At 47.5% G+C, this 24113-nt stretch overlaps 1 protein-coding gene across 1 annotated transcript; it reads left to right on the forward strand.

Annotated features, from left to right (window-relative positions):
* Nucleotides 1–10648: 10648 nt before the first annotated feature.
* Nucleotides 10649–23217, forward strand: cyp27a2 (cytochrome P450 family 27 subfamily A member 2). Its single transcript, XM_084447400.1, has 9 exons — nucleotides 10649–11394; nucleotides 12451–12641; nucleotides 13480–13679; nucleotides 14284–14481; nucleotides 15798–15961; nucleotides 16850–17016; nucleotides 19097–19178; nucleotides 19465–19671; nucleotides 22322–23217. Exons 1-9 carry the CDS (start codon nucleotides 11152–11154, stop codon nucleotides 22439–22441), a joined length of 1572 nt encoding a protein of 523 aa, XP_084303526.1. The 5' UTR covers nucleotides 10649–11151; the 3' UTR covers nucleotides 22442–23217.
* Nucleotides 23218–24113: the final 896 nt, after the last annotated feature.

Consider the following 24113-nt stretch of genomic DNA (forward strand, 5'->3'; position numbering starts at 1 on the left):
TCACTGATGCTTCTTCAAGGTTACTCATTTGATGTTGTACACATGTTTGGTTGAGTATAATGTTTATGTACTTCTGTTGTTGTCTTTTCATTTGCGATGACCCTTTTGCACATTTTAATATTTTGATTTTCTACAGATTTTAGTGTGTGTGTGTGTGTGTGAGGGAGAGAGCTGTGAGATTGAGTATGTGAGAGGTGTGTGTGTGTGACATGACTGGAAATGTGTATCGAGTGGTTGAGTTGCCCAAGGATCTCACAGGAATGTAATGTTTCATTTACACCACCAGGTGCCCTCATTCGCCTTTGTGGATTAACACTTCCTTATGGTAAATCCCATTTTATGAAAATAGGGTGTCTGCCTGTAACCTGAAATCCCTCTCATGGCCTTCTGTGTTTGGCGCTAAGAATTTGGCCGAAAAGTTATCAACAAATCCTGCAATGCATTCCTTCTCGCTGGAGATCTAACATGCCTACACCGGTCAGAAGATGTTCTCCCCCAGCTTGGAGTGAAGCCATGTCAGATCACTACTTATGTCCAGGAGGATAAGAGTGCTTATGGAAGAATGCATTACAAGAATTTGAAAGCACGGTGGCAGACAGGCTGAGACGGCCGTTCTCTCCACCGTTTGAAACCATCAGGATATGGTCAGCCACCGAACAAAACCTTTGCGCTTCTATTGCCACTCCTGTGTGTGTGTGTGTGTCTGTCTGTGTGTGTCTGTGTGTGTGTGTGTCTTGTGTGTCTTGTGTGTCTGTGTGTGTGTGTGGTGCGCGCACATGCATAATTGCAATTGGCGCTCAGTGGACACTGCGCCCACAATGCCTTGCGCATTCTGACTGTAAAAAAGAAAGAATAAAAATAAAAAATCATGTACAAATGTATAAAATTAAAATGTACCCTTTTTAAATAGAAACAAAATACTCTTATATCCCTCACGTTTGGTCTCTGTGTATTGTAAAAGAAGCCATGTTTATAATTCTAATTGGTTTGTGACCAATAAGCCTGTTTATATCAGATCTGTATATCAGTGGTACGCATAATTTTTTAATATATTTTTTTTATTTTTTGTTATTTTTTATGGGTTATTTTATGCATGGTTGGAGGCGGAGAGACGTGTGTGCCCTTCGGCACGCTGTGAAAGAATGCTGGTTGGGCGACTATTGGAACAGCTGACACTTCGATGTGTTAATAATTTTGACCACGGTGAAAATAAAAAGATATTTATTTCAGTCCTTCGTTGTGGTTTTTGTGTGCCTCGAGTTTGAAATGCAACAACATGATGTGGTGGAAACTATGGGGGCATAATTCACCCTGGAACCCCCGGGTGGGGAAATGTTGGGGTCGACGGTTGTTCTTTTTAAGGACTCTATATGAGACTACATATCACAATGATTACATGTGCTCTATATGAGACTACATATCACAATGATTACATGTGCTCTATATGAGACTACATATCACAATGATTACATGTGCTCTATATGAGACTACATATCACAATGATTACATGTGCTCTATATGAGACTACATATCACAATGATTACATGTGCTCTATATGAGACTACATATCACAATGTTAGCTGCTAACTGTAAAGAACAGCAGGTTTTTTTGTAATGTCCCTCACAGTGATGTCACTGTTCATGATGCACCTGAGCCCGTTGGAGACCCTGACCAACCTCCAGCGCTCTGCCAGAATGAGGCCGATAACCAGGTCTGAGCAAAATCAAATGGAGTTTATTTGGTTCTGAGAATCCAGAGTTCAGGCTCAGAGTGGCCTAGTGGGAGGGAGGGGGAGAGAGAGAGAGGGAGAGGGGGGGAGAGAGAGAGAGAGAGAGTGTGTCAAACAGGCAGACAGGCAAAACGGTGCAGGTAAAACTTCTCTTAAGTGAGTCATATAATAAAGCACAGTAAGCACTTAGCAGAACAGGCTCATGGAGACTGAGCAAGAGAGAGAGAGGGTTGGCTGGATAGGGACAGCTGTGAGAGAGAGAGAGAGAGAGAGAGAGAGAGAGAAAAAGAGGGTTGGCTGGATTGGGACAGCTGACTACACAGAGTGGGGAGGAGCTGGATACGAGGGGGCAGGGGGCCTTTCCAGGAGCCATTAGGTGGACCTTGGCCGAGGACGGGGGTCTCTGGGACCTGCTACAGGGTGGCCTGCAGGAGACAGGGGGTGTCCACAGGACCTGTTTAGAGTATAAGAGGAAGAGACACTAGGGAGGAGGGAGGAGGACAGGGTTAGTGGCTGTACTGGACATCCACAGACACGGGGGTATCTATTGGACTCAGGGTGGTCTGCGGGTGACAGTGGGGCATCCACTGGACCTGGTTAGAAAGTAGGAGGGAGAGGCACTAGGGAGAAGGGAGGCAGAAAAGGGTTAGTAGCACACAGAGCCATACAAGCAACACAGATATTAAAACAGAACGTGCCAGTTGCAGGGTAACCAGCATCTGTACACACATCTAAGGTCATTTAGGCTACAACTGTGACTAATGCCATCTCTGTTGAGTTGGGATACATTTCTGTGTCCACCAGTGTAAACATGCTCAAATGTCCATTACATGGAGGAAGAGGAGTTATCCCCTTTATGCCAACACCCCTTCATGAAGTCATTTCCTGTCTTACACAATGCATATGAAACAGCAGGGGGAGTGCTCAACATTGGCTGGTTCAGGCAAAGTGAATAATGAATAGGCAGATATGTCAATAATAAAGCAAATTAATCAATTAGGTATAATCGTACGGATGAAAGGAAAAATGGCTCTAACATACCAGCCCCTAATTGCTTATTACAAGGCAATTACCAAATACTACATCAATAGAGCCATTACGGCAAAACATCAAATCAATTACAATTCTTTTTTCTTTTTCAGGAACTCTTTTTACATTCTTGTATTTACAGTTCATAGTAGAAGACTCTTTCAAAGTTCATTTAAGATCAGTGATGAGTGCATGTTTATGTTTGTGTGATAGTCCATCATTCTGCTTTGCGTAGGTGACCTTTGCTGGAGGCATCAAGAAGCCAAAAGTCTTTCTATCCCACAGTCAGAGGTGCACGTGACTGACAGGATATGGGGCAATAGGCTCAGTCAGCTGCCTCCATGAGCAGACAAAGCTTGGTGATGGGCCGTTGAATGATGTTGGTCTTAGTCTTAACTAAGACGCTACGGACCAGTCCCTTTGAACCTGGAAGCGCCCTGACCACCCGACCTAGTGGCCAAGAGTTTCTTGGTGCATTCTCGTCAATAATGACAACGAGATCTCCAGGGGTGAAATTTCGTTTGACTTTGTTCCACTTATGCCGCCCCTGCATTAATGGAAGGTATTCCCTGATCCATCGTCTCCAAAACAGGTTGTCTAGGTATTGTACCTGCCTCCATCTTCTTTGGGAGTATAGGTCCTCTTTGTGGAACAGTCCGGGCGGCATGATAGGACTCGTCCTTAACTGGAGCAAGTGATTTGGGGTCAGGGGCTCAAGATCATTTGGGTCATTTGTGACAGTTGAAATTGGCCTGTCATTTATGACTGCCTCGACTTCACACAAGGCTGTGTGTAGACCGTCATCGTCCAAAGTTTGTTCCTTTAAAACTGAATAGAGGACCTTTTTCACTGATCTTATTAACCTCTCCCACACTCCTCCGTGATGTGCTCCTGAGGGAAGGTTGAACGTCCAGTCAATTCCATTTTTGAGAAGTGTTTTTTGGATCTTGCCATTTTCCAGAGCCTTCACACACTCCTTCAACTCTCTCTCTGCACCAATGAAATTAGTGCCTTGATCTGATCGGATACTTTTTACTGTACCTTGACGAGAGATGAACAGCCGAAGGGCGTTGATACATGCATCTGTATTAAGATGACTTGCAACTTCCAGATGAATAGCCCGGCTTGACAGACAAGTAAAAATGATTCCCCACCTCTTGATATGAGCACGGCCTCGTTTTACCTCAATAGGGCCGAAATAATCCACGCCCACATGGGTAAAAGGGGGTAGGTCTGGTGTTACTCGATCCGGTGGGAGATCAGCCATTTTTTGTTCTCCGGCTGTGGCCTGTTGTCGTCTGCAAAATACACAGTCCTTAATAATCTTCCGTGCTGAAGAATTGGCACCAGACAGCCAAAACCGTTGATGAAGTCTGGAGAGCATGTGAGCTCTGCCAGAGTGACCAACTTGTGTGTGAATGTGATTCAGTATTAACTTTGATACATGGGATTTGGGTAGGATCATTGGGTGTTTAACCTCCATTGGCATAGCCATCTTCCTAGTTCTTCCACCCACTCTGAGAATGCCACTGTCAATAGCAGGATCCACTTTATACAAAGGGCTTCTTCTATTGAGCTCCTTTCCTGTCTCCAGTAGAGCGATCTCCTCCTTGAAATATTGTTTCTGCACGTGGCGGATAATGGCCTTTTCAGCATTTTCATTGTCCTCTACTGAAAGGCTCACTGCATGAGCTGGAGGCATTTTGAGCAGACACATTTGGTCTTTCAGTGACTTCCCTTTATCAGGACTGGATTTAAGACCAAGCTCTTTCCTTTTTTGACTCATCTGTAGCAGGAGTTCCTTGACTTTCAACATCCAAGCTATGGCTCCTTTTAGGCTGTTCCATGATGAGTGATACTCAATGAGCTTGTTCGTTGGAGTTCTCTCTGCCACACCAGTGACGATGCTGGTAACAATAACCTCCTTCCGTACCTCAGGATCATCTGAGAGGATGGAGCCAAGTTCCTCTGGAATCTTTGGCCACTGTGTTTTGGGTTTCTCTAGGAACTGGGGACCTTGAAGCCATCTTTTTGACCTTAAGAAGCGTTCTATGCTCATTCCCCGTGATGCGTCGTCAGCTGGGTTTTGTTTGGAGTCTATAAATCTCCACTGGTTCACTTTTGACAGGTTGTGGATCACTACGATCCGGTTGGCCACGAAAGTGTGGAACCTCCTGGTCGTGTTTCGAATGTACTCCAGTACTGACTGGCTATCAGTCCAGAAAGTGGATTCCTGGAGCTCCATCTTGAGCTCTACATGAAGCATTCTGTCCAGTCGTGCAGCAAGGGTGGCAGCAGTGAGCTCTAATCATGGAATGGTCATTGCTTTGAGGGGAGTAACTCTTGATTTCCCCATCACAAAGGCAACGTGTATATCTCCCATGTCATTGGTAGGCCTTAGATAGCTTGCTACACCGTAACCCTGTTCGCTGGCATCACAGAAGTTATGTAGTTGTGCCGTTTTCACTTTACCAAAATTATTTGGTTTTACACACCTGGCAACTTGAAATCTGGTGAGCTCGTCCAGGTCTTTGAGCCATTGTTTCCACGGCTTTGAGAATTCCACAGGAACTACTTCATCCCATCCATACTTGGCCTTACAAAGTTGTTGAAGTATTTGTTTTGCCTTCAGTGTGAAAGGGGCGAGAAGACCAAGAGGATCATATACTGAGCTGACAGTAGAGAGCATGTTCCTTCTAGTGGGACTTCTGATGTTAACAGTTACACGAAAGCTAAAGGTGTCACTTTCAATGTCCCAGAACATTCCGAGTGCTCTTTCATTAGGCAACTTCTCCCTGTCTAAATTCAAGTTCTTTATTTGTTCGGCTTTGTCTTCTTCAGGGATGGTTGCCAATACTGCTCGGTTATTACTAACCCATTTGGTTAGCTTGAATCCACCCAGCGAGCAGATTTCCCTGAGCCCTTTGACTAACCTGATAGTCTCCTCTTCTGTCGCTACTGACTTGAGGCAGTCATCAACATAGAAATTGGACATAACTGTGTCAACCACCTCTCTGTCGAACTTGTCTCTGTTGTCTTCCGCAGTCTTTCTCAATGCGAAATTTGCACAAGTTGGAGAGGAGACGGCGCCGAAGAGATGGACTGTCATTCGGTACTATTCAAGATCTTTGGTAGTGTCTCCCTCTGGCCACCACAGGAATCTCAGCAGGTTCACATCCGCTTCACTGACCCGCACCTGGTGAAACATGCTCTCAATGTCCGCCATGATTGCAACGGGCTCTTGGCGGAACCTGAGCAGCACACCAATAAGTGAGTTCGCCAAGTCAGGGCCCTGAAGGAGTACTTTGTTGAGAGCTGTGCCTTGATAGGAAGATGCAGCATCAAAGACCACACGGATGGTTTTTTTGCGCTTATGGTACACACCATGGTGGGGTATGACCATATCTTGCCATAATCTAGCTGTCGATCTTCTGGTGGCACTTTCTCCGCATATCCTTTCATGATGATATCACTCATGTAGCCCTGGTACTCAGCTGCATAAACTTGATCCTTTTGGAATTTCCTTTTCAGGTGTAAAGCTCGTCGTGCTGCCATCTGATGGTAATTGGGCATGATGACGTCCTGGTCACGAAGAGGTAGAGGTAAATAGTAATGACCGTTCTTAAGAGCCACAGAGCTTGACACTATTTGCTTGAACTTTCGGTCATCAACAGACATCTCCCTTTTTCCTTCATAATCCTTTTCTGGGAAGTCATGTGTGTATTGCTTCTCCAGAAGCTCCTCAAACAACTGAAATCCAGTTCACTAACGCCGTAGGTTGTTCATCATCCATGGAGCTGGAAGTGTTAAGTGGACCGTTGACAACCCACCCAAGCAGTGTCAGGACTGCATAGGGGCCATTTTCTTGGCTATTTATTATTCTCCATGGTTCCATGGCCTTTGGAGTGTTCACTCCTATGAGAAGTTCTACATCGGCATTAATCTGCTTTATCTGGATTTCCTGTAGGTAAGGCCATTTGTCAAGTTCTGCTTGTGTGAGAATATTTCTTTTAGTAACAGGGATCTTGTTCTGAGTGTATAACTTTGGCAACTTCAAGAACGAACCACCTTCCAAATTTCCCACTTCTAGACCATCTAGCTCATAGCTCTTTACAACCTTTTCTGTACCCATTGTCTGTAGAAGGACATCCGTTCTTCGACCTCTTGATTTGAGCTGTCTCATGAGCTTCTCTGTACAGAATGTATCCGTACTACCTGGGTCCAGGAATGCATAGGTAAGTACACCTTTACTCCCGTTACAGAGTTTAACGTGCACTGGCACTATAGCCAGTAAGCAGTCTCTACCAGCCCCGGTACATTCACCTCCTTCAAGAGAGACAAGGGCACTACTAAGAGATGTCTCTTCAGGCTTTGACACTGCCTTCCTTTTGTCAGCCTCTGGCTTGGCAGTACTCTTAATGTGTAGAATCGTAGGGTGTTTGGCTTGACATTGTTGACAGGTCATTCTTCTCTTACACATTTTACTTAAATGCCCCACTCTCAAACATCAAAAACATAATCCTTTTTCTCTGATATACTCAATTTTAGCTTCATGTGGCTGTTTAACCATCTTCAGGCATTCGGCTAAAAAATGCTTGCCTGCACAAAAGGGACATGAGATGACATCAGCACTTGAGGACATGTTGACGCCACCTTTAACAGGTGGCCTCTCTAGTGAGGACTTGTTGCCAGACACAATTGCCACTGTGGTAGCAAAACTGCTTCCCTTGCTCTTGAAATTGCTAGATTTTGATTCAGCATTAGACTTGGTCTTTACATTGGAGAGAGGGTCATGAATGTTGCCGAATACTGGGTATTGTAGGATTCTAGCTTGCTTTTCAATAAAAGTGACAAGGTCATGCATTCTTCCTCTCCTGCTGGTTCGCTCCCAAATGTCACATGCTGTGGTCCTCCACTTCTCTCTCAATTTATAAGGCAGCTTGGACACAATGAGCTTTAGGTTGGATGGCAAATCAAGATCCTTCATGTCTTGCAGGTCCATCATTGCATTACAGCAGCCCCTTAGGAAAAGCGCATAGCCATGCAGGGCCTTTCGATCCTCTGTTTTTATACTACTCCAATGTAGGGCCTTTGTCATGTAAGCACTAGCAATCTTCATATCATCTCCAAAGTGTACCTTTAATAATCTCTTTGCCTCAGCAAAGCCAGTGGTAGCATCCATATGAAGACAGCTTCTCACCAATTCCCTGCATTGTCCAGAAGTATATTGCTCAAGGTAATACAGCCTGTCTTGGCAACTACTTGTTTTCTCCTCAATTCCATATTGAAAGGCCTTCATAAATGTCTGGTAGTTAAGAGGGTTGCCATCAAAAACAGGAATTTCCCTCTGTGGGAGTTTTGTCTGTTTGTGCTGGAGGGCTAAAAAGTCAATATCCTTTTGAACCTGCCCTATAGTTGCATTGGCATCATTTGTCTCTCCAGTTCTGCCTCTTTGTGACTGGGGATAGCTTTGAGTTGTGGGGGGAGGGATTGTGGGATGATGTCTATGGGTTGTGGGCTGAGGAAGCCTTGGAGTTGGAATTGTAACCGGTGCTGGTGGTGTTGGTCCTTGGTTTAGAAGCAGCCTTTGAAGTGAGGTTTTGGGAACATTTCCAAGATTGGTAAATTGAATTATAGAGTTTTCTGACCCTTCTTATTTACTTTGATAACTTTTCAAATAATCATTCATTCCATCACCTTGTGATTGTGGTTGAACCTGTGTTGATTTTATTGAACCAGACTCAATTATCTGGGAACATTTCCAAGATCGGTAAATTGAATTATAGAGTTTTCTGACCCTTCATATTTACTTTGATAACTTTTCAAATAATCATTCATTCCATCACCTTGTGATTGTGGTTGAACCTGTGTTGATTTTATTGAACCAGACTCAAAGTTTTCCAGGACCCTTAATTTTGCCTCAGATTCAGCCAAGCTGATTTCTAGTTCCATTTGCTCCGTTTTAGCTTTGAGCTGAGCCTGTTCCAGTTCCAGTGCATGTTTTCCTTTGAGTCCTGCTGCACGGGCTAATAGGGCAGCTCTAGCTGTTGCCACACTAAGGCGGGCTGCAGCTACAGAAGTTGAAGTTGAGCCTGAGGAACGTGATGATTTTGAATGCTTTGATAGACGTTTTGAGCCATGTGAGCGCCTTGTATTGGAAATGCTATCATGGACATCAATAAGGAGTTGAGGATCCATTTGAGAATCAAGCAGCAAAGAGTCCACTGGAGGTTCTGTTTGAGGATCCATTTGAGATTCAGTGTGAGGACTCATTTGAGATTCAGTCTGAGGATTCACTTGAGATTCAGTGTGAGGACTCATTTGAGATTCGATCTGAGGATTCACTTGAGATTCGGTGTGAGGACTTGTTTGAGATTTTTTCCACATTTTAATATCCTTTAGGAAATCCCTGAATGTGGACATTTTGGGTTCATACCAATCAACTCTCTCATCTTCCCTTTGTTCCTCAGACAAAAAAATTTGAACAGATTCATGAACCTCATGCCATTCATCAAGTGACCTTTGAAGTGATTCAACCCCTTCATACACCTTTAAGGCATCTACACCAGGCACCTGTAGTAGTGCTTTAACCTCATTCATTTTGCGGGTGCATGTTCCAAGTTTCCCTCTGCGGGATCCACTGAGTGCTTTGAACCTTTCCTCTGCCTTGGCAGGAGACCAATCTTGGTCTTTGTCCTTATCTGACATTTTGTCCTCCATGTTTATTTCACATCAGGTTCCACAATAATATAATTGGTTTTCCCATTTGCACTTTGTCAAACTTCCATCAACACGCCTAGTTTGGCATTTCCATAGTTTGAGAAGTGATTCCAACTTGACAGGGTTTCCTTCATAACTTTTCCCAGTGCTCCACTTTACTCACGGCATGCTGTGTCCTCCTTGTGCAGCTCACAGCCTCCTATGTCCTCCTTGTGCAGCCTAGGAATCTGTTGAAGTCCTGCCCTCCTCTCATGGAGTTATCTTTCTCCTTTGTCTTCATTTAAAAGATAACACAAAAAACCACAGTCTGCGGAGTCTTTTGACAATGTAATGGCTTCTTACTACTTTCAAAATGATAGCCACTTGTCTTTGCATTGGGTATGTGGTTTTGGACACACTGGCTCTTTGCTTCCATCCAATCAAAGCAATCACAGAGATTCAAGGACTTTGCTTTACCTTCATTTATTTTGGTGATGCAGCCACAGGAACACAACTTACAAAAATCTGTGATGAACTTTGTCCAAATAATATTAACAAAAAGCTAGCGGTCAAAAGACTATACCGCTCCCATCTTCTCAAAACAAACAATCTCTCATACACCTGTCCTCATTTACCCCTTTATGCCAACACCCCTTCATGAAGTCATTTCCTGTCTTACACAATGCATATGAAACAACAGCAGGGGGAGTGCTCAACATTGGCTGGTTCAGGCAAAGTGAATAATGAATAGGCAGACATGTCAATAATAAAGCAAATTAATCAATTAGGTATAATCGTACGGATGAAAGGAAAAATGGCTCTAACAGTAACTATTTGTGAACTCTACTGTTAGTCATGTCTCTCTTATGAAGCATTCTCTTATGATCTGTTCTATATATGTTCTTAGCCAATAGACAAACATTTTCCAGGAGCTTGCTCGATCGTCTCGTTGATAAGAGTTCAGGGAATATTTTTTACAGCTCACTTTTCTGACCCCCCCCCCGTTTTTTTTGCTTCCCTCTGGAATGTAGGGGTGGGACCTATGCCCGCCCCCCATTGCTCTCTGTAAAGCACTTTTTGTGTTGTCTCTGTGTAGGAAATGCGCTAGTTTGATTTGATTTGATACACGACTTGCTGATTTGTGACGTTATAGGCAGGAAGTAGCGGACGAAAGTAGATTAAAAGTTTAGTTGTGGCGGTAATAAACTGTTTATTTTTGGCTCACATCGTAGGCTATGCCATATGGTAGGTTGTAATTTAGTTGCTATACACGTAGACTGATCTAGATTAGCTCAAGTTAGGCTATTTAACAAGTCAGGTAAAGCAATATCTTTGAGAGAATCCTTTACTCTTTGTCACGCAAAAACGAGAAACAGCTAGCCCGGGGCAATACAATACATTATCTTACTTATCTGACTTAAAAGCTCATGAACATCCCAATGTCGGAAGAACGATTTCATAACTCGGGAACTTGTCTTGACCGCAGTCTAGCTGCTACATGCAAGAGGTTGAGAGAAACAGAATGTGGGTTATCAGGATGGTTAGGCCGTCTGTCCCGATGGGCAATATTCTTATGAGTCACTGATGGGCGTGTTGTAGGCTATAGGCGGCCCGCGACCTAAGTGTATTAGTAGTAGTAGTAGTAGTAGTAGTAGGCTACACTGTTAAGTCATTTTTAATCGCCAGACGCAAGATGGGCAGCCCAGGTGCGGTCAGGTCGTTGCGGTTCGCAGCTGTCCAATGCCGATCAAAAGCAGCGGCCCTGGACGGCTCGGGAAGAAGACTCAAATCCGGAACTTCTAGACAGATCAATTTGCAGACCACAATAGCTCCTGGGAAGTATAAAACTATAGACGATCTTCCCGGGCCGAGTTTGGCAACCACTGCGTACTGGCTCTTTGTGAAGGGCTATGCAGACAAGAGCCATGCGATGCAGGTGAGTACGATATAATATTTACTATTTTTGTGCATAAATTGCATAAACAGCTGTTGCTTTGCCATGGCTGAATTTATCCCAGTTATGTTTTTGTGGCATAGGCTATCTCACTCAAAGAGCTTACTGTAACTTCTGATGATAGTGCAAAGTGCACCTGTGCCCGTTGTGATTTGTCTGTCTATCTATCTATCTATCTATCTATCTATCTATCTATCTATCTATCTATCTATCTATCTATCTATCTGCATTTGTGATATGGCCCTTTTAAGAGAGTTGAGACAGTCAGATATAGTGTCTCAAAAGGCAATTGATTATACCCCAACCACGCCCCCCTCCCTCGCACCCACACACCCCTGCATAAACAGTCTGAGGAAAGTTCCATGTGTCATTAAAGATCAGATAGATTAGATGAATTGGTTATAAAGGTAGGCAAACATTAATCTGATTGTCGGCTACGTTGTTTTGTAAAATTGCAACATGCTAGCCCAGCAGTAGTGGTTTTTATTTCCAACTTCTAAACTGCCCAGTAGCCTGAACCAATCATGGGCATGAAACACGGCTTCAGAAAGTAAACCATGTATTTCCTTCACCCATGAACCTAACCAGCTGATTCTAATTAGCACACCTGTTCAGCCAGGGAGGAACTACAGAGAGAACTCAGCTGATAGTGCATCATGCACTATGCCCTTTGTAAGGCCGGGTCAACAAGAAAACATGTACAGCTGTTTCACTCATTCTACTCTTGGCAAATGTACTTATTGTAAGTAGCTTTGGTTAAAAGTGTCTGCTAAATGACTAAAATCTAAGACTTGTGAATTTGGCACTTAACTTGAGACTTGACCCTCATGTGAGACTCTAGTAAGGTGAAGATTTGAGACCGACTTGTGACTTGTAAGATACACCGTAGTGACTTAGTCCTTCTCTGCAAACCAAGACCTGCAAAGCTCTGCAAGACCTGTGTGACATAACTTCTCATAACCAACGCTTCAAAATCTATATTTCTCCTGATTTAAAATCTATATTTCTAAGATTCTGTTCCCTTCTTCCATAATCCAGATTGAGCATAAGCGTTTGTACGGACCGATCTGGCGCTCACGGTTCGGCCCGTTCGACATCGTGAACGTGGCGACGCCGGAGCTGATATCCCAGATGATCCGACAGGAGGGGCGCTACCCGGTCCGGACCGAACTCCCCCACTGGAAGGAATACCGGGACATGAGAGGCCAGGCTTACGGGCTCCATGTGGAGTAAGGGCCATGATCCCAAACACACCTCTTACTAAAGACACCCTTGCCTCAGTATTAAGGGAACAGCTGGAGCCTTGAATTAAGATTATATTATGATTGGAAAAGACCAAGATCTAAAATAAATGTACCTACTGTGCTGTAGTCTGGTTCCACCTGCATGTGTGTTCTGTCCTGCTCTGTCTAAGTAGGCCTACCACTGCTCTGAAGAGTATGAATGAGGCCGTCTGAGGTTGGTACATATTGTTTGAGGTACAGTAGACAAACATGGCTTCGGTACTGTACTTTTGAGGCTTTTGTCCAACCCAATTGTATAACTTAATTGATTCATTGATTGAAGTTGGTGCGGGCCATTCCCGTGGTCATCCTGTTCGCTCCGCTGAGGTTTCCCCTCTCTACTGTGGTTAGTGGGCACAATCTATGAGCGAACACATCTCACTGCTCACTGTACTTGTTATGATGTAGCAAGTGAAAATTTTGACTTTGACTTTGATAACATGAGGGAGACTGTAGCTTAGGAGGTAGAGCGGGTCGTCCAATGACGGCGGTTCGAATCCCAGCCCCTTCTGACGACATGTTGAAGTGTCCCTGGGCAAAGACACTGAACCCCAAATTGCTCCCAGTGACAGGCTAGCACCTTGCATGGCAGCTACCTTTATTGGCGTGTGTGTGTTAATGGGTGAATGAGAGGCCTTCATTGTAAAGCGCTTTGGATAAAAGCGCTATATAAGTGCAGTCCATGAAACATTGCTTGTTTTGAGCATAGAACAGATCTTTCTAGGACCTTTCCTCGTCTCTACTTTTGACCCCTCCTGCCCCCCGCCCCCCCCCCGTCCTGCAGTACGGGCCCGGAGTGGTACCGCATCCGCAGCGTCCTGAACCCCAAGATGCTGAAGCTGCAGGAGGTGTCTGCGTACGCCCCGGTCATTCACCACGTGGTGGACGACCTGCTGCAGCATGTGGAGCGCCTGCGTCTGCGCAGCCCTGACCAGGCCACCGTGACGGACATCGCCGCTGAGCTCTACAAGTTCGGCTTTGAAGGTGAGCGCATGTGCATGGCTCCCCCCCCCCCCCCCCCCCCCCCCCTCCGCTCATGCATATGGCTCCTTCCCCCCCCTCCGCTCATGCGTATGGCTCCTCTCCCCCCCTCCTCCGCTCATGCGCATGGCTCCCCCCCCCCCCCCCCCCGCTCATGTGCATGGCTCCTCCTCCCCTCCTTCCCCCCCCCCTCCGCTCATGCGCATGGCTCCTCCCCCCCTCCGCTCATGCACATGGCTCCTCTCCTCCCCCCTCCTCTCATTGTGTCCCCAACTCCGCCTCCTACCTGGAATACTCTACAACACACTCTTGAGCTAGACAGCACAAGCTTGAGGTACTTCCGTCAGTCGCAATCCTTGGCTCTTGGCATTTGTACTTCAACCTGTAATTGTTTTTATTATTATTAATAATAATAATAATAATTATTATTATTATTATTATTATTCTGTATTGCATGTGCTCTGTGGTTATTTGTGTCTCTGTGTGAACTCATCAACACTGTAAATGAGGGAAACTTTACAAGTATAAATAAAGATTTGGAATGAAATGAAGTGTGTTGGAATATGATCTCATAAGTGGATGATGAATCTGGCCCGGCCTGTTTCAGGCATCTCGTCCGTCCTGTTTGAGACGCGGCTGGGCTGTCTCCAGGAGGACATCCCTGAGGGGACGCTGCGCTTCATCGCCGCCCTCAACGACATGATGAAGCTGTCCGAGACCGTCCTCTTCTTCCCCCGCTGGACACGCAGTGTCCTGCCGTTCTGGAAGCGCTTCGTTAAAGCCTGGGACGACCTCTACGATGTGGGTAGGTACAGTAGGGAGGGTCTGGGACGACCTCTACGATGTGGGTAGGTACAGTAGGGAGGGCCTGGGACGACCTCTACGATGTGGGTAGGTACAGTAGGGAGGGTCTGGGACGACCTCTACGATGTGGGTAGGTACAGTAGGGAGGGCCTGGGACGACCTCTACGATGTGGGTAGGTACAGTAGGGAGGGTCTGGGACGACCTCTACGATGTGGGTAGGTACAGTAGGGAGGGCCTGGGACGACCTCTACGATGTGGGTAGGTACAGTAGGGAGGGCCTGGGACGACCTCTATGACCTCTCCACAGGGGCTGATCGTTTGGACCCTGGTCTTCTGAGGTTAGCTGTTACAGTTGTAGCTCGGCCCCTAACGCATATTTTTAATCCCTGGTGGTTTTGGGGGTGTAGTGTTTGGCCTGCAGGTAGGAGGGGCCTGTTCCTTTCATTGCCCTGTAGGTTAGCGCCAGAGTTTTAAACTGGAGCCGTTACAGGGAGCCAGTGTAGGGAACACAGGAGGGAAGTTGTGTGGGACTTGGGGTGGTTGAACACCAGGCGAGCAGCAGCTTTCTGGACACGTTCCAGGGGTTTCATGTGGTGTTCCAGGGGTGTGTTGGCAGGAATGTTTTCCTCGGCACAGTTACCTGCCCAAGGATACATTTCCAGTGTAGTGAGTTGCATCAAAACATATTTCTTTATCTTTGTTCCACATATCTAACTTAAACCATTGTTTTTTCCTGAAGAAATAAGATGTTTAGTCTCTTCATACGTGGTGAGGAGAGTTTGGTAGTTTTTGTGTAATCATGGTTTGTCTTTGTTTGTAATCTGGTTCAGGATTATGAAAATCTGTGTTTTTTGTAATTTGCTTAGACATCAATTCAAGATGGCCGCCAAACGAACCCCACCAAGTAAAATAAGACACCATTAGGGTCCTAAAACTATGTTACAAAAAATGTCATGCGGGTACATGGGAATCTATTTCTTCTAATAAACTATGTTTTTATATGATTTTATTGCTTCTTTGTAGTACTGTTCACTGATTGTTGTAACCAGGGCACCATTGTGAATGCGACCCTGGTCTCAACGGGCTTCCCCTGCCTAAATAAAGGTTTGAACTCAATTACCTTGAGTTGAACGTAGGGAAGGAATAGGACACACAATGTCGACACAGTCATTGACTGATCATTTGCAGCACTGAATGTATGTGCTTTGGCTTGCCCTGACTGACCCATATTACACAAATGGAATGTGTTTGTGTCTCTGTACTGTGCGTGTGTGTGTGTGTGCGTGTGTGTGTGCGCGTGCGTTTGTGCCACATAGCTCACCTCCTGGTTAACCGCAAGATGGAGGAGATCAATGCCCAGGTGGCAGCTGGGAAGCAGGTGGAGGGGATGTACCTGACCTACCTGCTGTCATGTGACAAGCTGACCCTTGGGGAGGTCTACATCAGCATCACAGAGCTGCTGCTGGGGGGGGTGGACACGGTGAGGGGGGGGGCTCACAGGACCTGGGGGGGTGGACACGGTGAGGGGGGGGGGGGGCGGGCTCACAGGACCTGGGGGGTGGACACGGTGAGCGGGGGGGGGGCGGGCTCACAGGACCTGGGGGGGGTGGACACGTTGAGCGGGGGGGGGGGGGGGCTCTAGAGATGTTTCACTATGAAAATTTCACATCACGATTAGAGCGATCTTAATTATCACGGTTATCGTGGTACTGTAAAATGTGCTGAAAATGTTCAAAAACTACTGATACACAAACTGAAATCGTTTCATCAAGTTTTATATTGAAAACCACAAAGAATATTAGCAGCACTGCACTTTTTGTTTGCATAAACATTAAAATAATGCGTCTTTGGTTGATGGTGGACAGTATTTACATTGTGAGTTTTTCAAAGCATGGTAATCAAACACGGTTTTAGTTTAGTTTTTATTGCGATCAATTTAATCAAATTTGATCACGGTTTATCACTAATCGTTATCGTTACATCCCTAACGGGCTCACATGCACAGAACCTGCTGGGCTGCATTCCAGGTATAGTCCGGCTGGGGCTTGTTTCTGGAATCTGTAGACTGAGGGAATAAACAACCCTAAACTCTCTCTCTCTCTCCCTCCCTCTATCGCTCTGTCTCTCTCCCCCCTCCCTCTCTCCCCCTCCTCTCTCTCTCCCCCTCTCTCTCCTTCCCCCTCCATCCCTCTCTCTCCCCCCCTCCCTCTTTCTCTCTCTCTACCCCCTCCCTCCCTCTCTCTCTCTCTCCCTCTCTCTCTCTCTCCCCCTCCCTCTCCCTCTCTCTCTCTCCCCCCCCCCTCTCTCTCCCCTTCTCTCTCTCTCTCCCCCTCTCTCTCTCTCTCTCTCTCTCTTCCTCTCATCTCAGACATCCAACACACTATCCTGGACGTTCTACCATCTAGCAGGGGACAGGTCTGTCCAGGACAGGCTGTACCGGGAGATCGTGTCCGTGTGTCCGAGCCGCCGGCCGCCCAGCACGGAGGACCTGACCAGGATGCCCTTCCTGAAGGCCGTCATCAAGGAGACTCTCCGGTGAGCTGCGGTCTGGAGCCCGGTCGGCTCGGACCTGATCTGAACCACGCACTGACCCGACTAGCAGCTGAGTTAGTTGGGCTGACCCGATTACGCACTCTCTAAAGTAGCCGGAGTCGCGAAAGAACTGCGCCCCTGTTCTAGCTTCACCTTGATTTTTGGCCTCTTCAGTGGGCTTGTGGCCAACATGTCAGATAAGTTGATTCAGATAACATATCCTCCACTTAGCAAGGGAGCCAACTGCCCCACTGTTACCCCTGGCAGGATCAATAAAAGACACCCTTCCACTCTACACTCATTTTGAGTCGAGGCAATCAGCACGTGCCCCCTGCCCTGGACCGACATCAAGGCCACATGCTTGAGTCTCTGCCAGGTCAGGGTGATCTGAGCTGGGTGGTTCAGGGTGAGCTGAGCTGAGCTGGGTGGGTCAGGGTGATCTGAGCTGAGCTGGGTGGTTCAGGGTGATCTGAGCTGAGCTGAGCTGAGCTGGGTGGTTCAGGGTGAGCTGAGCTGAGCTGGGTGGTTCAGGGTGATCTGAGCTGAGCTGGGTGGTTCAGGGTGAGCTGAGCTGGGTGGTTCAGGGTGAGCTGAGCTGAGCTGGGTGGTTCAGGGTGAGCTGAGCTGGGCTGGGTGGTTCAGGGTGATCTGAGCTGAGCTGAGCTGGGTGGTTCAGGGTGATCTGAGCTGGGTGGTTCAGGGTGAGCTGAGCTGGGTGGTTCAGGGTGAACTGAGCTGAGCTGGGTGGTTCAGGGTGAGCTGAGCTGGGTGGGTGGTTCAGGGTGAGCTGAGCTGAGCTGGGTGGTTCAGGGTGAGCTGAGCTGGGTGGGTGGTTCAGGGTGAGCTGAGCGGGGTGGTTCAGGGTGAGCTGAGCTGAGCTGGGTGGTTCAGGGTGAGCTGAGCTGAGCTGGGTGGTTCAGGGTGAGTTGAGCTGAGCTGGGTGGTTCAGGGTGAGCTGAGCTGAGCTGGGTGGGTCAGGGTGAGCTGAGCTGGGTGGTTCAGGGTGAGCTGAGCTGGGTGGGTCAGGGTGAGCTGAGCTGAGCTGGGTGGTTCAGGGTCAGCTGAGCTGGGTGGGTCAGGGTGAGCTGAGCTGAGCTGGGTGGTTCAGGGTGAACTGAGCTGAGCTGGGTGGTTCAGGGTGAGCTGAGCTGAGCTGGGTGGTTCAGGGTGAGCTGAGCTGAGCTGGGTGGTTCAGGGTGAGCTGAGCTGAGCTGGGTGGTTCAGGGTGAGCTGAGCTGAGCTGAGCTGAGCTGGGTGGTTCAGGGTGAGCTGAGCTGGGCTGGGTGGTTCAGGGTGAGCTGAGCTGGGCTGGGTGGGTCAGGGTGAGCTGAGCTGAGCTGGGTGGTTCAGGGTGAGTTGAGCTGGGCTGGGTGGGTCAGGGTGAGCTGAGCTGAGCTGGGTGGTTCAGGGTGAGCTGAGCTGGGCTGGGTGGGTCAGGGTGAGCTGAGCTGAGCTGGGTGGTTCAGGGTGAGCTGAGCTGGGCTGGGTGGTTCAGGGTGAGTTGAGCTGAGCTGGGTGGGTCAGGGTGAGCTGAGCTGAGCTGAGCTGGGTGGTTCAGGGTGAGCTGAGCTGAGCTGGGTGGTTCAGGGTGAGTTGAGCTGAGCTGGGTGGTTCAGGGTGAGCTGAGCTGAGCTGGGTGGTTCAGGGTGAGCTGGGTGGTTCAGGGTGAGCTGGGTGGTTCAGGGTGAGTTGAGCTGAGCTGGGTGGGTCAGGGTGAGCTGAGCTGGGCTGGGTGGGTCAGGGTGAGCTGAGCTGAGCTGGGTGGGTCAGGGTGAGCTGAGCTGAGCTGGGTGGGTCAGGGTGAGCTGAGCTGAGCTGGGTGGTTCAGGGTGAGCTGAGCTGAGCTGGGTGGTTCAGGGTGAGCTGAGCTGGGCTGGGTGGTTCAGGGTGAGCTGAGCTGAGCTGGGTGGGTCAGGGTGAGCTGAGCTGGGCTGGGTGGTTCAGGGTGAGCTGGGCTGGGTGGGTCAGGGTGAGCCTGGAGGGGGAACAACATCTGTCTCTTCACAGTTAACGTTACCTCACTGTCGTCAAGACAACACACAATGCTAACTGAACGCCTCTGACCCTGTTGCTCTCATTCAAGGTTGTACCCCGTAGTCCCTGGCAACGGCCGGTTGACGATGGACAATGAAGTGGTGGTGGGCAACTATTGGTTTCCCAAAAAGGTGTGAACAGGATGAGAAAATAATTTGATGTCTACTATTATTTCATTTTAATTCTATTGTTATTTATATGACAACATACTGTGTCTTTTTAAATTGTTTTCAAGACGTTCTATTGCTACCATTAGTCCAGGGTTCCCTCTATAATGTGCAGAGTGCATTTTATCATTGGTGAGGATCAGTCGACCCGTGTTCCGTTCCTCTACGCTGTTCTCCTACGGAGAACCTACAAGCCACGTTCTCGTCATCATCTTCCTCTCTGCTCTTCCTCTCTGATGACCTCTCTCAGACCCAGTTCCATCTCTGCCACTACGCGGCCAGCCACGACGAGGGACAGTTCGTGGACGCCGAGCGGTTTGTGCCCGAGCGCTGGCTGAGACGGGGGCCAGCGGGGTACCAGCACCACCCCTACAGCTCCATCCCCTTCGGGGTCGGGGTGCGCGCCTGTTTGGGCAAGAGAGTGGCCGAGCTGGAGATGTACTTCGCCCTCTCCAGGGTGAGTGAGAGAGATCTGCTGCTGCCCACTTCCTGGGACGCACTGATGTTGAACATCGTCGATGTGTTGAGTCAGTGTTGAGTAAGGGTGGCTGGGCTGGGCCTTGAATGTGTTCATCAGCTACAGTGTTGAGTGAGGGTGGCTGGGCTGGGCCTTGAATGTGTTGATCAGCTACGGTGTTGAGTAAGGGTGGCTGGGCTGGGCCTTGAATGTGTTGATCAGCTACAGTGTTGAGTAAGGGTGGCTGGGCTGGGCCTTGAATGTGTTGATCACCTACAGTGTTGAGTAAGGGTGGCTGGGCTGGGCCTTGAATGTGTTCATCAGCTACAGTGTTGAGTAAGGGTGGCTGGGTTGGGCCTTGAATGTGTTGATCAGCTACAGTGTTGAGTAAGGGTGGCTGGGCTGGGCCTTGAATGTGTTTATCAGCTACAGTGTTGAGTAAGGGTGGCTGGGCTGGGCCTTGAATGTGTTGATCAGCTACAGTGTTGAGTAAGGGTGGCTGGGCTGCGCCTTGAATGTGTTCATCAGCTACAGTGTTGAGTAAGGGTGGCTGGGCTGGGCCTACAGTGTTGATGCAGAGTAAGGGTGTCTGGGTTGGGCGTACAGTGTTGAGTAAGGGTGGCTGGGTTGGGCCTACAGTGTTGATGCAGAGTAAGGGTGTCTGGGTTGGGCGTACAGTGTTGAGTAAGGGTGGCTGGGTTGGGCGTACAGTGTTGAGTAAGGGTGTCTGGGTTGGGCCTACAGTGTTGATGCAGAGGCTACAGAACCAGCAGGATGAGCAGGATGTGATGGAAGCTTCAGAAATATCAATCACGAGCTGCACACGTTTCCAGAGAACGCCCTCCTGTCTGGCCTAGACCCAAAAAAGTGATTAACTACCGACTGATTCAAAACGCTGCAGCACGTGTTCTTACAAAGACCAGACGGAGGGCTCACATCACACCAGTTTAAAATCACTACACTGGTTACCTGACAGTTTTAGAATATATTTTAAGATGATTTTATTAGTCTATAAATCCATCCATAATCATGCACCTAAATACATGTCAGATGTGAAAATATACACCTAGTAGGTCCCTCAGATCCTCTGGCACTGAGCTTGTAATGGTCCCTAGAGTCAGGACTAAGAGGCCTGGGGAGGTCCTAGAGCCAGGACTAAGAGGCATGAGGAGGTCCTAGAGCCAGGACTAAGAGGCATGGGGAGGTCCTAGAGCCAGGACTAAGAGGCAGGGGGAGGTCCTAGAGTCAGGACTAAGAGGCATGAGGAGGTCCTAGAGCCAGGACTAAGAGGCCTGGGGAGGTCCTAGAGCCAGGACTAAGAGGCCTGGGGAGGTCCTAGAGTCAGGACTAAGAGGCATGGGGAGGTCCTAGAGTCAGGACTAAGAGGCAGGGGGAGGTCCTAGAGTCAGGACTAAGAGGCCTGGGGAGGTCCTAGAGCCAGGACTAAGAGGCCTGGGGAGGTCCTAGAGCCAGGACTAAGAGGCATGGGGAGGTCCTAGAGCCAGGACTAAGAGGCAGGGGGAGGTCCTAGAGTCAGGACTAAGAGGCATGGGGAGGTCCTAGAGTCAGGACTAAGAGGCCTGGGGAGGTCCTAGAGCCAGGACTAAGAGGCCTGGGGAGGTCCTAGAGCCAGGACTAAGAGGCCTGGGGAGGTCCTAGAGCCAGGACTAAGAGGCCTGGGGAGGTCCTAGAGCCAGGACTAAGAGGCCTGGGGAGGTCCTAGAGCCAGGACTAAGAGGCCTGGGGAGGTCCTAGAGCCAGGACTAAGAGGCCTGGGGAGGTCCTAGAGTCAGGACTTAGAGGCATGGGGAAGTCCTAGAGTCAGGACTAAGAGGCCTGGGGAGGTCCTAGAGTCAGGAATAAGAGGCCTAGGGAGGTCCTAGAGTCAGGACTAAGAGGCCTGGGGAGGTCCTAGAGTCAGGACTAAGAGGCATGTGGAGGTCCTAGAGTCAGGACTAAGAGGCATGAGGAGGTCCTAGAGCCAGGACTAAGAGGCCTGGGGAGGTCCTAGAGTCAGGACTAAGAGGCCTGGGGAGGTCCTAGAGTCAGGACTAAGAGGCATGGGGAGGTCCTAGAGTCAGGACTAAGAGGCATGGGGAGGTCCTAGAGCCAAGACTAAGAGGTCTGGGGAGGTACTAGAGTCAGGACTAAGAGCCCTGGGGAGGTCCTAGAGTCAGGACTAAGAGGCCTGGGGAGGTCCTAGAGTCAGGACTAAGAGGCCTGGGGAGGTCCTAGAGTCAGGACTAAGAGGTCTGGGGAGGTACTAGAGTCAGGACTAAGAGCCCTGGGGAGGCAGCCCTCAGTTCTTATGCCCTCAGTCTCTGGAACATCCTGCCAGAGGACCTGAATGTCTGAGACCGTGGAAACTTTTAAGCAAGATCTTTAAACATATATTTTTTATATTGCTTTTATCATGCAGCTTTACTTGTGTTAATATCTTGAGCTATTCATTTTTATTCTTTTTTTTTTTTTATTCTATACATTTTTGCTTCTTTTAAATCTGTTCTCATTGTGTTTACATGATGTATGTTTTTATCCATCTCTTCTTTATGTAAAGCACCATGTGCTACATTGATTTGTATGAATGGTGCTAAAATGACATTGACATTGACATTAACCCTTGACCTATGACCTTGTCTTTTTACAACAGGTACTGCAGCATTATGAGATCCAGCATGAGAAAGACACGTTTCAAACTGTGGAACCCAAAACCAGAACACTGTTGATCCCCTCCAGGCCAATCAACCTGCGTCTCCTCCCCCGCCCCTGAAGACGAGGAAGAGGAGGAAGGGTTCAGGAAGATGAGAGAGGATGAGTGTGGATATGGGAGGATGATAAATGTGGATATGGGAGGATGATGAATGTGGATATGGTAGGATGATGAGAAGGATTCAGTATAGGAAGATGATGAGAAGGATTCAGTATAGGAAGATGATGAGAAGGATTCAGGAAGATGGTGTGGATACAGGAGGAAGTCAGGGTTGATCAGAGTATCTCTCTAGGAAGAGTCGCTATTCAGTCAGTTTGTTATTTATAGAAATGATGTATTCAGACCCTGTTGATATGACATGGTATTTACCTGCATGTTCAGTTATACACCCCTCTGTATTTTATGAGCTGTTTATTTCAGAAACCACATATAGTGTTTGTGTAAACTAGAGTCCTGAGGAGGAGAAAAGGCTATTGTCACGAGCTCTGAACGATGCACGAGGGTGGACACAATCCACCATCAGTAATACAGTCAAATACTGGGTCCAATCCTAGTGTTTACAGTGTTTACAACACGAGTGTGTGTGACAGGTATGTGACGTGTGACCGTCTGTCGTCATGCGCAGTGGCGCACACACGAGAGACAACAGTTGTAAATTAGCCTCGGCTAATACTGATGCATTTACAGCAATGTTCATGAATGTGTACGCATTTACAGCAATGTTCATGAATATGTACGCATTTATAGCAATGTTCATGAATGTGTACGCATTTACAGCAATGTTCATGAATGTGTACTGTCCCTGTAAAAATAACACTGGAAATAAAATAAATAGATACCCCAAATATGATGCTGCTGTATGCATGCCATTTGACCACTTAATCAGCACCATTTTATGTGTTATTCAGTTATAACTCGACGCAATTTGTTACTCAATAAACTTCAACTTCATACCGTAAGTAAGATATGTTTTATTGGGTTTATTATTTATTGTCTTTGAAATTGAGAGTTTAACATGTTTTTGAAAGATTTTTCAAGGTGCCCACCCACATCCATTGTATGACCAAAACGGTGGTAGAGTAATTATCAGACTTTCTCAAAAGTGCTAGTTTTGTCAACGTTTTGATCTGAACCATTGTATATGATCATAAGTAACCTTAAAACAGGGCTAAACATGCATTTTCCCTTTACTACTCCTTTAAATCTAGGTAGTCTTTGACCCACACAATGATTAATTAATCCCGTCATAAATGATCATAGTGTTGTCTAAACATTGTAACTGATTAGGATTTGGGTGTGCGTGCCTGAGATTTCTAAATGCACTAGTTAATAATTACCAGTAGATCATCAATCACGGAAGCACATGGTAAGACTGTTTGTACCATGGAGGTATAATATAAACGGTTTCTACAGTGCTCTTGTAACCGAGTGGAACGTGACTGGTGAAACTCAAAGGAGAGTTGACAGGCTGCCCTATTGCGCAACTGTCAGGGCGTCCGCCTCCCAAGCGGGAGTCCCTCCCTGGGCATGCCGAAACAGGTGGCTTACACTCTTGAATAAAAAGCAAAGAGTAAAAGTATGGTTTGCAGGTGAATTGTCTGTGACCTGCTGTGTGATAGTTTGTTTTGTTTGACCGATACGTGGTAATTGCCATCTGTGGATGATGTGAAGCACCATTGTGATTCGAGAGTTTTATCATTCCAAAACTCAAACCAGAAGTCGGTCAATGAAT

The sequence above is a fragment of the Borostomias antarcticus genome, assembly GCF_949987555.1.
Source record: "Borostomias antarcticus genome assembly, chromosome: 12".
Lineage (NCBI taxonomy): Eukaryota > Metazoa > Chordata > Actinopteri > Stomiiformes > Stomiidae > Borostomias > Borostomias antarcticus.

Excerpts from the sequence above, each read along its gene's own strand:
- cyp27a2 (XM_084447400.1), top strand. The coding sequence starts at position 11,152 with ATGGGCAGCCCAGGTGCGGTCAGGTCGTTGCGGTTCGCAGCTGTCCAA. Across the intron at positions 13,680-14,283 it reads CTACAAGTTCGGCTTTGAAG|GCATCTCGTCCGTCCTGTTT; the intron begins GTGAGCGCATGT and ends GGCCTGTTTCAG. Across the intron at positions 19,179-19,464 it reads ACTATTGGTTTCCCAAAAAG|ACCCAGTTCCATCTCTGCCA; the intron begins GTGTGAACAGGA and ends GACCTCTCTCAG.